This window comes from Synchiropus splendidus, chromosome 15, assembly GCF_027744825.2.
Source record: "Synchiropus splendidus isolate RoL2022-P1 chromosome 15, RoL_Sspl_1.0, whole genome shotgun sequence".
Taxonomy (NCBI): domain Eukaryota; kingdom Metazoa; phylum Chordata; class Actinopteri; order Syngnathiformes; family Callionymidae; genus Synchiropus; species Synchiropus splendidus.
Genome location: NC_071348.1, coordinates 1,493,257 through 1,508,449, shown reverse-complemented (window position 1 = coordinate 1,508,449; position 15,193 = coordinate 1,493,257). Strand labels below are relative to the sequence as shown.

Here is a 15,193-nt window from a genome sequence, read left to right as displayed (position 1 = left end):
GTTGCTGAGAGACACTTTTGTGCTGCGTTTGAAAGATCCAACACTAATGCTAAATAAGACAGGTATGAATGTGCAGCTGTGCCGCTATCAATGCAGAAATGTACACACTCTCTCACACACGTCTAAATATAGATTCTTATGATGAAAAACTGCAGCACCACAAAGAAGTGCTCCGGAAATGTTGGCTGAAGAGAGGGGAAGCTAATATGAAAGCAGAATCCGCGCATAGTGTTGAGGAGAAGTCTGTCTCGCTACAGTGGCGTCAGAAGTAGGATGGTGACGTGTGACTGCCCTTCCCACCCGCAGCATCAGGCAGGTCAACAGGGTGCTTCAGTCACCCCCCCCCAGCCTGAATATCGCTGCGTTTCATTCGGATCTTTTAGGCTAGTTGACTGAAGGTAAAATGCCTTAAATTTGACCCCTGGTAATCAGAACATTCAGGAGGTGCTGGCTTGTTTTGAGCCCTGGATCATCTCATAAATGTCTGGAGAAGGAGAAACGCCGCTTTCACTAGTGGAACATAATGAGTTCTGCACACACACACATACACATTCACTCACGCACGCACATGCACACACACACAGACTGGTAATAAGTGGCGAAAACCTCTTTAAATGTGAGAAATGACTACAGGCTCCAGACCCTGGGTGACTGTATGGTACTTCACACCGTCAGTCTCCAGGCGCACTCCTACCTTCCCAGCCAGCCATCCAAGGTGCCGGATCTCCTTGCTGCCCGCCACGCCCGTCCTGGCCATGCTCTGGATGACCTCAGCCTGACCCTGCTGCGATGAAAGACCGTACTGTTCCAAGCGCTTCGACTGCGCCGCATCAGTGATGACGGACTCTGACAGACCTGTGTGAGGGTAGACGTGACTGAGTGCATGGCCGAGAACCACGTCAGGGCCGAAGGCTGGTCCGGGCAGCGCAGCACCACCGTGTGCTTGGCGTCGGGGGAGTGCAGCTCCACTTGCCTGGAGGAGAAGATGAAGAAGTTCTCACTAGAAGAAGAGGGAGGGGATTGATCATCTCCTGGCATATTTCCAAATCTCTAGTGGGAGGATTTCGGCCTGAATGCATCAGAGTTTTGATCCCACCGAGTGGCTCTTTCATCCACTGGATGTTACCTCTCCAGTCATTTGAATGTCAGCAAGGGGGTAGATGGTTGTGAAGACTGAGGAAGAATATGCGAAGCAAAGCTCTGTGTTCCTGTTCCCTTTGATGCCGCTGTTATTCAGGGCAAGGGCAAGACAGGGTAGACAACTTCTGCTGGCTGTTTGAATGAACTTTTCAGGAAGGTTCAGGGAGAAAACGTTGGCAGTCAATCACATGGACCTTCCCTGCGCCGACACAAGAGTTTCCTGAGCCTGAGTGGGCGGGTCCAAAATGTCATTAACACTCACAAGACGAAGGAGGCTTTGTTTTCAGGCGACCATGTGGCGGCCAGGTGGTGTGACTCGAATATTGCAAGTCCTTTCCTTCATTCTTGGAGCATCAGGCCAAACTCTCAGGGACGAGGGTTCCATCCCCAGGTAAGGTCTCCAAATGTGTCTTCACGGCCTCCTTGAACTCGCCAACACTGAGCACCAGCAGCAGTGAGAGGATGATCACGCCAAGCGTCCGTCAGGTGGGGCCTCGTGAAAACACCTGCTGAAGTGACTCACTTCAGCAGGTGTTGCTGGAGCAAAGTGACTCTGGTGCTGGGTGGTTTGAACTCTGAAAATATGCTTCCTCAGCAGCTTTTTACCAGCAGCCACAGGAAAAGCCCCAGCCAGTGTGACGAATTGGCTTTTCCCTGAAATCGCTCGCTCTGCTGCAGGTGCTGTTCCCACCTCAAAACTGCAGTGAATGAGAGTTTAATAAAGTCAGGGCCCAGACCTGATGGACGTCTTCACTGGAAGCCTCTGCTTCCGCAGCGTCAGCAGAAAAACTAGCTTTCGGCTGGACTCTCCCGAAGCTGCTTCTGTACCATGAATCTGTGTTGTTTTGGGACGAACACTGGTCCACATTATGATGCTCGGTTCTCACAAGCTAAACATGAGGCCTGTGCAGCCTGAACCTTCTTTAGAATAATCAAATGGCAGTTAATGTGAAGGCCTGAATATTGATCACCAGCTGAGAGAATACTGAATCAGAAAGTGAGGACTTGACTCACCTCTGAAGCAACGACTCATCCTCTGAATCTGAATCTTAATGGAGGCGGGAGCATTCTTTCTACCGACTTTGCTGTCCAACACAGTCAGTGTGAGGTGACACAGGCCTACAGCTTCATCCACTCAACAACAAGTCCTCAGTCCTCCATCCATCTGTGGACACATCTACTTCCTCTTTGGAAATAAGATTCAACATGAATCAGATTCCCCACAGCCCACAACTTGCTGGACAAAACACCTCACTTGATGAGAAGCAAACTGGCACGGGTTCAACTGGTGCCGTAAGCTATTAGTTTTGCCGCTAATACGCCGCTAGCTTTGATCAAATTAAGATCAGCTTCCTGAGCCGACTCAACTGCCTCCAGACCTCCAGACCTTCAGCTCACCAGACAAACATCCAACAGGGGAAAAGAAACTGCACGGTGACATCATCCTGAGAGCAACCCGCCTGAAACCCAGGGAAGTTCTGTGCACATCTACCAGGAAACTAGAGCGTCAGGTGGTGATTCAGGTAATGTGACTCACACTCGTCATTACAGCTGAGGTTGGAGGTTTTCCATCCTCTGAAGCAGGAGACCAACATCACATGTCAACTGCCACAAGTCCAGCCGAAAATAACTCTTCTCACGACGGAGGATTAGGGCCAAACACACACACACACACACACACACACAAAAATATTACCTGATTACGATTTAACGTACTACTACGACATTCTCGTAATATTACAACTTTAATCACATGCTAGTACTACAACATTAATCTTGTAATATTACGAGATTAATGTCGTAATATTACGACTTTAATCACGTACTGCTACTACAACATTAGTCTCGTGACAACAACAACAACACAGTCCTTTCAACATCCGTACGCCAATTATTATTAGTTGTTGATGGGCCAAAAGACGGACTTCCTTATTTATGAAAGCTACGCCGAAGTACAGCTTCACAAGGCGCTCTACGTTGTTCATTTTGACGGAGGCAGCGCAGCGTCGGACTCTTTAACCATCAGACGTTAATCACATAATATTACCAGAATCATCTCGTAGTTACAGTATGTGATCAAAGTCAGAATCTTACCAGATGAATCTTGTAAGATTACGACTTTAATCACGCAATGTTAGCATTATTCTTTTTTATGTGTGGCCCTGATCCTCCGTCGCACTAATCTTGGTTCTTCTGAGCACATTTTCGGAGGAACCCTGTGGCCTCCCTCCACGGTATGATAAATGATCAACTGGACACTGAAGATGTCTCTCACGTGACCTTGAACTTCACCCTTCTGGGTAGGACACCACCGATTCCACTTTACGAGAAGATCAACGGTTCTAAAGCGCACGGCAGTTTCCCGGGAATGTTTATGATTTTATTGAGCAGGCTGAGGTGTGACAGACCTGCAAGGACGAGCAAGTGGACGGACGACTCCCGTCGCCTCCTCTTTCGTCAGCTCAGACGATGACAGCAACACGTTGGTACAGCAGACGGCTGGAACAGCGTGCACAGGAAGTTGTCTCGCCTGTTGCCTTCACTTCTATTCAACATCAAAACGTCCTCTGAGGACGGATCCCAAACCACCCACCTAGTCCAGTGCTGTTCTCAGTATCTTTCGGATCGAGTCGCTTTTAAGTTGTTTTTTGGCTCAGTGGTAAAGCGGCCACCAGACAAGCTGCTTGTCTTTTAATCCAAGCAGCTGCTTATCGTCTGTCTTTTAGCCTCCTTTGCACTAGATATGGTGTTTGTGTGAGTTTTGCAGAGTCAGCAGTCTACTACTAATATCCAACGATAAAACCGTCTTCTTAGGAGACCCAAGGCTGGCGTTCTTCAAGTCCAGGGGTCAGCAGCTGTAGGCCTAAATATTGTGGATCTTTTCTTCAAAAACAAAAGCACTTTAAATTACATTTAAAAAAAAATCCTGACGTATGTGGCGGAGGACTACTGTGGCCCAGACTTGTCAGATACTGGAGACCAAACCTTCCTCCAACAGCTGCACAAGACTCACTAGACTCGGGTGTTGAACAAGTGGAGCAGTGAGAGGTTGTAGAGGAAACACTGCGGCATGAAGAAGGCTGGGTTTGGAGGCCTGGTGGTGCCTAGAGGGAATCACACTTGAGGGAAACTTTCCAGAGCTCTCGTGATCCGACAGTTTCATGAAAGTCTGGACGTCGTCGAGCCACACGCAGGGCACTGTGGGAAACTCCCGGTCAGTGTGGATGCAAAGGTGCTTCAGCTACACTTCCAGTTCGTCACACAATCCAGCCAGAGTGCCAAGAGTTTTTTTTTCAAAATTCACTTCTGACATGTAGAATTCCAAGGTAAATATCGTCAAAGTAGAATTGCGTCAGACTCCACATTGTTTTGTGTTTAAAAGGAAATCACGGCTGGTCAGATCGATGCAGTGTGATGCTTCAAGGATGGTCCTCATTCAGCGCTCAGCTCAGCTACATTCAGAGATTCATAGCCCACGCTTCAGTCGCCCATGAGACGGAACCTGCAGTCCAACAGTGTAGAAATGAGGAGGAAAAAAAACACGTTTCAAGAGTGAGAGGCTGGAGTGCTGTGCAGGAAGGACCTGCACGGACCCGGGGGCTTCAGAACTCCTCCAAACAAAGCAACAGCACAAGCAAGAATTACGCAGGTTTGTGATCCAAAACTCCACATTGCAAGATGAAACAGAATTAGAGATCAAATCGACAGAACACAATGAGCCGCTGCCTGACCCCCCTGCCGAACACAGAACCGCCCCGGAATGAAGGTGTAAATGAAGCAACTCCAGTAGTCGGACAAAACAAAAGCAGTAACTCAGCCTCAACTATCCAGTCTTCATGAGCCGCTCTGGTCGATCTCTGGCGTCTAAAGGTTGAAGGGGTTCTGACCCATTTACATCGTCACAATTTACTTGAAAGATGAAAGAAAATTCTTCTGAAATAACTGAGAAAACAGCAGATAATATTATCTCTGTGGCAAAAACAGCAAAACATGTCTCTCAAACGCAGTGGAATTCAAAATTTCTTCGTCATTGTGCTTCAGACGGCCGAATCTCAGCCGAATTTCACGTCTCTACAGTACGGTTTAGCCAGGATAGCGAGTTGAAAATGAGTAACTTTGCCGTGATTTTCACACAGCAGCCTCTCCTCGCCAATGTATTTTCAATGGGGCCGGATCCGCGATTGCCACATTTCCGCGACTCTCCCGCAAATTTGGAAAGTGCTACAGCAATTCTGAGCGCAATTTACGAGAGAGGAGTAGTGTGACTACAAAACTGGAGATTTATATGTTTCTGCGCACCACGGTGTGGCCACAATCGCAGTTTAGAAACGTAAAAACAACTTTTTTTTCCCTCCATTAACCAGTGTCGCTCACTCTAACTTTTTGATTTTTGCCAAATCTCTGGGTTTTTTTAGCCTGATTTGTGGGCAAACAATACGACTTGACTCTGATCTCTTTTTTAGGGCAACAGAGGACGAGTGCGGCTGCGTTTTGAGCTTATCGCTGAGTTTCTAGGCCAAAGTTTGTGAGCCGTTGAAGTGGAGGCAAATTTCTTAAGTGGTGAATCCTCTTCCCATTCATTCTCAATGGGAAAAAAATGGTCACAAAACCTGGAATATCTCGGGAATTCTTGCACCTTGGTCTGAGAAAAGCAATAGCAGGCATAGCACCTAAGTGCATTCACGACAATAATAATAATTTTCTGCATGAAATGGAGTGGCTCATCAAGCGCCCGGCGACAGAAGCAGTGTCCAGCACCAGCGTTATCGGCCCGTCTCAGCTTGTCATCCGCTCCATAAACGGTTTCACACTTTAATAACACTTAATGAACTTTTACTACAGCTGTAAAACAATCCAGTCTCCAGCTCGTGCTGCACGGAATCCTCCCTCACCTCAAACTACTGTGGTGTGAACGTTCTAATCATCACCTTCACGGGTTCTACTGCTGAATGCCAATCCGTCTATCGAGGGTCGCCGCGCTGCGAGGAAGAGAGCTAGTCCTTAAAACTGTTGCATGAAGGAAGAAGGAAGTGGAGCGAGCACATCACGCTGTGAGGAGCCACGCTGTGAGGAGCCACGCTGCTTCCACCTCTCTTCTCCCAGCTTATCCCTGACGTTGTTAAGCTCCCACAGAAACGTATATATTCCTCTGAAAAGACAGTCTCTGCTCGCTTTCATGGTTTTGCCAGCCCTCTTTCTACTTTGTGTCCACGAACGTCGACATGGGCTGAATCATTATCGCTCCATTCACAGGCGTGACGCAAGCGGCTCCCAGGCGTCCGACCAAGTGGAGATGTAACAGGAATGGAGGGAGGTCTGGTGAGATGGAAGGACCCAGAGGTGAGGCGCTATTGAAGCCGTTTAGCTGCCTTAATGAGTGTGTGTGTGTATCCTTGTGAGGACATTTTGCCGGTCCCCACAAGGTACAGCCTCAATTTGAGGGTGAAAACGTCAAAATAACTGGGTCATCACAGGTTTGGTTTGAGAGGTCCTCACAAGGCTAGAGATACAAATGTGTGTGTATGTGTTGAGTCACCCTACTGCACGGACCAACGACCCCAGCCTCCCCAGGACGCTGAGCCCCGCCCACCACCCTGGAGGTTGGGCCTCACTTGGCCTCTCTCTTCCAGGGTGTCTGAAGCGCCCCTCCTCCTCCCATCGCTGCCCACCCTCTCTGGGCCCACCGAGGCTCTGAAGTATGCCTCAGCATCCACCCTGGTAATTACACCACTAAGCTTCCCGAACCGTGAGGAACCGTGATGCCTCCACACTTCCTTGTGACCTGGAAAGCCGCTCCAAAAGAAGCGTCAGGCGAGATGAAAAACAGGGAGCGACTTCAGAAAGACAAGCATTCAGAGTCGTCTGACGCCACAGTTTGACACTGGAGGAATTAAAGGCAATGACCTGGATGGCAAGGTCTTTTCCGTGGGATTAAACCACGGCTTCATGCCCCGAAATAACTGGGCTTCCTTGCCATCACGTGCGGGGACCAACTCAACAGGTTGAACTCTGAAAAGTAAATTTTAACTCTGCGACGGAGCCATTCAAACATTGACTCAGCGCATCCTGGGAGCCACAGAAACAGTGTTTGCGAATCAGCCTCCTTATCAAACAATGAGAGAGTCAACAGCCTCAAACGTCTCTTCTCCAGGAGTCGGTGAAGCGTCAACTAAAATTGTGAAACATTGTTCCACAAGTTGACTTTTGCACTGAGAGAACATCGAGTCACTACAACCGGCCAACAGGACTCAACAAGTTATCAAGTAACAACAGGATGGGAAGGGAGTAAAGCTCACGCTCTTCAATGCTGAATCATCTGTGGCTCAGATCTCAGCACATACACTCATGCTGATGCCTCAAAGTGGACTCAAGAAGGCTTTACACTGGGTCTTACCAAGTGTAACCTCAGAGGATCCTCGACATCTGTCGGTCTGTCAAAAAGCTTACAAGACATTTTCAGGAAATAATGTTTCATTTTGGCAGCGTTCCAGACTTCCATCTGGACCCTGGGAGGCTTCAGGAATGTGTTCATCTTCACAGAAGACTCTGTTGCCGCCTGACGGCATCACTGAGGCTTTTCACACTGACAAGGATCTTCTGTTGGTTTTCAGGTGTGAACCAACTTTCCAGGTTCCACAACACGCCGAAAGAGTCCACAAAACGTTCCAGAACCGGAGCCTTGCTGGTGTGACTGGGAATAGGCTTTTAGCTAGAGGGCGTCTCGGGCATCCAGCGGACGCCCTAAACTGCAAAACATGAAAAACTGGCCGCCCTCCTGTGCTCATAACTGGACCCCCTGTTTCCTCAGCAGGACGCCCTAAGTGCCTGTATAATGCCCAGCTCATAGTGCCATCTCACTGCTTTAAATTCAATTGTGTTTCCGTCCAGTAATATCGCCGAATATGATCCATATTCGCAGATTCTCGAACCTTTTGCAACCATATTTTGGCCATCGCGGTCGGCATATTTGTTTACCGCCGTAATCTCGCAGTAAGTGCCAACGATCGCTGGCGCTGATGTCAGGAGGAAACTGCAGATCAGTTCCAAACTTGAAACAATCGTTCACGAAACTAACTCATTGCTTTCTATTGGGAGGAATATTTGGCACCCTAGTTATTTTGCAGCTTTGTTTTCTACAAAGCAAGTTGTAGAAGTCGTTGACATGGTGTGTCGGGAGGGGGTGGGTTAGGGGCGGGGTTTGGGACGCCTGTTTCAACACCCTAGCTAAAAGCCTGGCGACGGAGCCGCTCCTCCGACACGGAACAACAAGACGACTAACATTTCTGACTCGCTCCTTGCAAGGCGCACACACTCGGGATCAAACATACATCCAGGACCAATAGCTGTGATCTTAACTGGAGCCGCTTGACTTTCATCCACAGAGACTATATCATAAAACCTCTTCCCATTCTTGATGCAACATTAAACTTGATGAGGCAATTGAATGAAATGGCATCAGGAATCAATAGGAGCAGCAGCAGAAAAAGGAGCCACTGGAAATGAAAGCAGCAATAAGGCAGATAATGAAAGTCGGCGAGGAGACCACCAGGAGGCAGGTGGCCAGAAGGCCAAGCAGCTTTCAGCAGGGACGGCGTGATTGGACTGGCGTTATGTCAGAAGCCAATTAGCTTGTCGGCACGTCAACATCCAGAGTCTGTCTCGAAAAATATCCCTTCTCCTCTGAAGCAGGAGCCGCAGTCTTGCTCGTTCCCGCAGCACTTCACAGATCACGCAACACAAACGTGGACGACAGGTCGACAGAAGCAGGCGAGGCGTCCCTCACAGCAGTGGGACCCAGTCAGGTCATTTGTGGAACCTGGAGGCGAAAGATCTCACCTCAGGCTGCGGGTGAACAAACACAGAAGCGTTTGGGGTGGAAGGTTCCCACCATGCCGACGTGCACAAGACCGACTGACTTTCCGTCAGATCACTGGGACGAGAAGCTGAACCGCAGAAGCAGTGGCTGAGATCACAAGGCAGTCGGATACAAGGCTTCTCCTCTGGGAGCTCTGGAAAACCATGCGGGAGAAGCTTCAAGTCCTTGTCAAAATCCTGGGCTGCTCTAGTGTCGGGCTCTGATCCCTGGGACAAGTCACCTGTCAGCAGATACTGTTTGCTGCTCGTCTCTGTTGCGATGAGGTTTTCATGACTCAGCGTAATGTGTTGAGATGCTCAAGCATGGGTCACCTACCTGTTCTCAGGGTCCGGGGTGGTCATGGCCCGGGTTGCGTAACACATCCTGAGGGGGAAGCTCCTGCTGTCGCCCTGCAGGGGCACGCTGGGCTGAGTCGAGGGGCTGGGGGGCTCGGAGGTGGGGGTGCTGCCCAGGCAAGGGGACTCCGGTGGAGGAGTTTCCCATCCGATCTCTGACACCGGGGAGCCCTTCTTCACACAAGGTGAGGCCTCTCGCATGTACTTGACTGGACAGGAAGAGAGATCATGTCAACTCAACTGTATATACTGGGTCACGATCAGAGTTACTGCATGAAGAGGCTTGGGTAGTTCTGTCCTCCACTTGTTGTCGTAGTTTGTCTTTAAATAAATAAATTATATACACATGATTATCTGTATTTTTAAAGAGAAAATGACACTGCAGGTGAGACTGATAAACAGCATAAGATGATTTTGAAAACATGGCAAAAACCAAATCTGAAATACAAATCTATTTAGAAAAAGCTATTTTACAGTGACTACAAATCAAAATATATTGGATAAAATAATACTACATATCATTGAAGTATCATTTATCAATGCTGAGGTCGGCACTGACTTCATGAGGGGTGAGCACAGGCCGAGGGCCACATGTCAAAAGACTAACCACTGTCATAACTTAGGAAATCTATTCAATTAAAACCTGTCTGGGATTAATCTTACTTAACGTAAAACAATTTTCTGCTGACGCTTTCAATACCTGCGAATAATAACCCATAAGAAAGGTCAATAAAGCGTATGAAAGTGGCTTGGAGCCATTGATGCCGGGAACATTCATCAACTCAAGAGGGACAAATGACATTTTTAAAACCCGTTTAATGACAAAGGTAGCAATTCTCAGCCCATTTCTCCGTGACATTTAAGAACAATGGAAGCGGTGCCAGACAGGTCCAGAAAGTGCGATGTGAAGTGGGTGCTGAAGCCGCTCTCCCTGCGCCCAATGTTTGTCGGTGCGGCCTTAATTGGCCAAAGCCACGGTGCACGCCATGTGGAATTGGCATCTGGCTGGTGGCATTTGTAATGCAGCGCCTGAGAGAGTAACAAGGCAGACCTGCGGTCGATGTAAAAGTGCTGTGATCCAATCGTAAAGAAGAATAACCCACACCGCCGCTGCTGCCGTCTCATTACAGCGCTGAACCCATGATGGAGTGGCTTGCGCGCATCACAACACCAAACACAAAAACGTCTTCTTATTGAGGGGGAGCGGATGTAACCTGAGCCGTCCGGTCCTGGACCAAACACCCAGGTAATGAGAGCACGGCCCATAGTGGGAGGTTTGCCGGGGCCGCTGCAGGCCCACTTCCTCATCAGACGGTGGAACTCAGATGTGCTCTCTTTTGTTCCACTGGCTAAATAAGCCCACTAATTGGGCTGTGAACCCCCTGCCTCCCACGTGGCGGCCGGCGTTCCACACCGAACAAAACTATGGTTCTCGCACCTTGAGTGTTTCCAGCCCAAACTAGACGTCCGCTGTCTTGTTTTTCCACCTGAGTCACCACTTAGTTCGGAAACCAGCTGGCTGGACTGTTAGCATTGTTAGCATTAGCTGGTACATGATGGAGCAAGTCGCTGCTCAGAGTCAAGTCATCCACAACTGCTTTGGGATTTTAACAGGACCCTGGGGACAACATGTTGGTGGTGACGAATTGATGGTGCACTGGGAAGTTTTAGGTGAGTGACACTTACGTCGTCGCGGTCGGAACACGGCAGTGAGCAGCTTGCTCTCGTGAGTAAATATTTCACATTAGCTGCTTCGACTCTCCTGCTTCCATTTACAGGACCATTCATTTGATCAAATAAAATACTGGCGATTCTAAGTGATGTACACGCTGTACTAAATCCAATGTAATAAAGAAGCAAATATTTCATGTCAGCCACAGCAGAGTGCAGATATAAGCACTAGTGCTCATTAACAATAGCATAATGGCGCTGTAGCTCAGCGGGGACGATCTAGCGCTGCTCACTTAATGAGCGACTTGGCCGCCGTAGACTTGGTTAACAACAGCCTGTTGTGAGCGATGGCCCAATTAAAGGTCATTAATGGCTCATAATGTTCTCAAGTGGCTCCGGAAAGTTGAGCAATGGTGTTGAATGGCCGGTGGTTGGCCAAAGGTCTAATTCACTCCGTCACCTGAATGAACGGATTGTGAGTCAGGACGCTGCATCAGGTGGAGCCGCGCCTTTGTTTACTGAGCTCCTCATTCTGCGTTCAGATACCAACTGGACCTCATCACCGTTGAGTGGACCAAACCGGCGCGTGAAGATGAGAAATCTGGCGCTAAAGTTAAGACAGGTTTCTGTTCACAGTGTTGTCAGATATGATGCAACGGTTAGTGCTGTGTATATGCTGTGATGTGTCAATCACCCAGTGACGGAGAGATGAGGGAGGCCGCGAGGAACAGGTGGAGACCACCAGTGAAACAGAAGCTTCAACAGAGTCTGAGAGAGCAGTGCATTATGGGACGTGTCGTCCAAGCTGTGGGGCGTCTTACAAGAGGCTTTTTTAATTGAGGTTCTGAAACGTTATATCCAATTAGAGAGTGGGTTTCAAACGAGCTATCTGAACGAGAACAGCGACCTCTTGTGTCGGCAAAACACATCGAGCATCGAGCGCCGCTAATGTTCCAGTCGCCATGTTTTCTAAAGTGGAGCCGATAATTGACCGTGACGTCGGCGTCGGGAGCGGCAGCCGTGACTCCTCCCTTCCAGCATTTCCACGGCACGCTGAGCCAAAGTTCAAAGGTCAGCAGAAGCCAGAGTGCCCTGCTCAGGGGCACTAAAGTGCAGCAGATTCAGAGACAGACGCTCGAGCCGGGCCGCAGCATGACGGCCAGGTTTGGCCACACACGCCAGCCGCTCTCAGGCAGCCATTAGCCAAACCCAGCTCAGGAGTTTGAAGTACTTTACATTTTTAACCAGTTTCTTAATCAGTGTCCCTCAGTCCTCTTCCTCACCACAACTAAATTCACCCCTTCACCCTCCTCCTCCTTATCTGTCTGTACTTTCAGCGTTTCCTTGTGCAGAAAAGCTGCACCCCTGGGAAGGATCAGCTCCATGTTTGTAAGTGTTGGAGGGCACTCTGTTCTTACCATCTTGGGGAGAGGAGGCAGGAAGAAGAACACAGATCCAGGAGCTGGTTGGAGTGTTGGCACACTTCTGACGCTCAGCCCTCAGATCCCAACCCAAGTTTGGAGTGTAGGTGAGTAAGACGTGGCCAAAACTCATGACTGAGAGTCTTCAATTCTACACTCAAAATCTATCTTTTAATTGGGTCTTAACTAGGTTCAAAAGCTACTTATTGTTGTGCATGTAAGTTCAGACAGAGGCCAAAAGGTCAACCTGCAGGACTGGCCATAAACCAGGCCACGAGGTCCAATGATCTGCGAGAGTGGAAGCACGTTTGACGTGAACTGCTCTGAAGGCTTCACAGCAACAACCCACCGGTCAATCTGTTTAGTTACTCGAGCTCAAGATTTTTCTCTTATTTACGGTTTAAAAACAAGCACTAGCTGGAAAACACAACTCTATAAAGCACTGCACATGATTGACTCGCTGAATTAAATCAACTTTCATGTGTTTTTGGCATGAGAACATGGATGTACCAATGTTTGGAGGTGTTTCTCATTCACCCCTGCTGCTGGCCTCTTCTTCATGTGTCTCACAGGAGCGCCGCCACGCTACTGCCTCCTGCTGCCCCATTAAACTCATTGCACTCTGAATATTTTTAACATGACTTGCTGAGGTACAATACACAAGTAAATAATGTGTAATAAACATCACGCTTTTCCCATAACATGAACAACAACTATAGCGTTTACTACGGAACCTAAGCTGCAACCACACACAGTCTCAGGACACTGTGAAACTCCAGGTGGTTTTACCAAACCTGCAGGTCACATGTTCATGCCCAGACCCCAAACAATATTTTTATAACTCATTGATTTGTTTTAAGAAAATTGCAGCTAGAAATGAAAAATAACAGCAAGACAACAACAATCTTTCATCAATGATTGGAAACAACTAAGTTTAAGCTCCTCTTCAAGTGTTTCCTTGAACATAGTGCAGCCAGTTTTGCTCAGCAACTGCACTACACTGAGCCACTAAACCAACATTGATCGGATCATCTCCGCTGTGGAAGTTTTCCGCCTTTGTTTGCTGCAGCGGGAGGCAAACCTGGATACTTGGAAGTCAACTTTTCCCACTGAAAGGAAACTCTCTCTGAACTCTTGGTGACTACAGGTTCCCACAGTCTGAGGAGGGTCTCAGCTGTGAATTGATTGACTACAGGGAGAAGGGCAAACATCTCAGGATCCCCTGCACCCTCCAGCACCTGAAACTGGTTTCAAAACTCTTGCTAAGCCGTCGAAGAAGAACAAACCTCAGAGGGGCCACATCAGTCCCAGGCAGGGGCCATGAGTGGCACGTGAGCTTCTTCAGTCTGAGAAGAACAATAGGTCACATGACCATGATGCTACTTTAAATCTTAAACGCTGGAGTGCATAACCATGTGATCACGAAAACCTATGTCACACTAGATGCACTCAAGAATCTGTTTGAGTTTGAACCATAAACACTCGCCCCCTGCTCGGATTGAAGCCCAGATCAGGTCAGAGCCAGAGTTCCTCCACACCGAGGCTTGAATCCCGCAACACGCTGGAAACTCCAGCTGAAAGACCAGAAGCGTTCGCCTCACGCCGTCCTCAGCTCACGATCATGTGGACCGGCAGCGCGGCAGGAGCACGCTCACTTCGCAGCAGACGGCGCTTGTTGTGGCGAGCGCTCCTACCTTCCAGGGTCACCTGTTTCCCGGCTCGCTTCAGCGCCTGCACCGCCTCGTCGTGGGTCGAGTCCCGCAGGTTCATCCCGTTCACGGACAGGATGGCGTCCCCCACGAACAGAGCCTGAGTCTGGTCCGCCGCCAGCCCCTTGAAGATCTTGCTGATGAGGATGGGCATCTTGTTCTCCTTCCCTCCCTTGACGCTGATGCCGAGCCCGCCGATCTCCTGCTTGGTCACCCGGACGCAGCGCTTCCGGTTGGCGATCGCCTCCGGGACCCGCGCGGTGACCCTCGGCGGGACGTTGTTGGAGTTGGTGTTGTTGTTGTCCAGGTAGGAGCCGGTGTTGGGGACCCCGTCGCTGGTTTCGCCCCCGCAGCTCAGCGTCAGCGCCTCCTCGTTCAGGCGGACCCAAACTTTGTGCCAGCGCTCCTCCACCAGGACCTCCAGGGGTCCGCTCTGTCGAACCTGAGCCGCGTTCACCACCGCCATCTTTGGAGGGGGGAACTCTCCGGACTGGCTCGTGAACTCCAGCTGGACTTTGGACCGGGAGGTGAAGTTTCCAGCGGGACTTCACGGTGCGTCTCCGCCACTCGCTTCCGACCGGCGGGGTGGAGTTAGCTCCCGCGCCCCCGTTCAAACCCGAGCATGCCCGACTGCACAGTCAACCCCGAACACTTGACTGACACCGGGGTCATTGGCAGGAAGCGGTCGAGCCTACGTCATCGACACCGGCCGTCAAACTCGTCCATCTCGACCAGCTACACACACTGTTTACTGCCGTCTTCAGCCGCGATAGTAGCCAAACGAAACAGCTTCAAGAGCGAGAGAGAGTTATTAAAAATACCTCCGTGGAACTGCGCGTTCATGCTGCGGATCGGTCACGCGCGTCCAGGAATGCGCCTGTGCAGGTTCACTCGGCGAGTTCAGGGAAACAGAAGACCCCCGCCCCTCCGGCAGTCACCGACTGGCTTCCGTATCTCCGATGTAAAACACTCCTGCATCGCCGTGTGCCATGCTGAACCTTAAACAAACCAAGAGGACGGCGTCAACCACTTTAAAGACCC

At 49.6% G+C, this 15,193-nt stretch overlaps 1 protein-coding gene across 3 annotated transcripts in view; it reads right to left on the bottom strand.

Annotated features, from left to right (window-relative positions):
- Positions 1-14,966, bottom strand: part of sntb1 (syntrophin, basic 1) — a 28,225-nt gene extending 13,259 nt beyond the window's left edge. For 2 of the 3 annotated variants that reach the window (XM_053887003.1, XM_053887005.1), the window contains exons 1-4: positions 14,138-14,966; positions 9,332-9,560; positions 856-973; positions 695-784 (exon numbers count right to left, since the gene is read on the bottom strand). In XM_053887003.1, coding sequence (XP_053742978.1) covers positions 695-784; positions 856-973; positions 9,332-9,560; positions 14,138-14,618 — 918 coding nt within the window. In that variant the 5' untranslated portion in view covers positions 14,619-14,966. The remainder of the gene's footprint in view (positions 1-694; positions 785-855; positions 974-9,331; positions 9,561-14,137) is intronic. The other variant, XM_053887004.1, reaches the window with a different exon arrangement.
- Between the last annotated feature and the right edge of the window lie 227 nt (positions 14,967-15,193).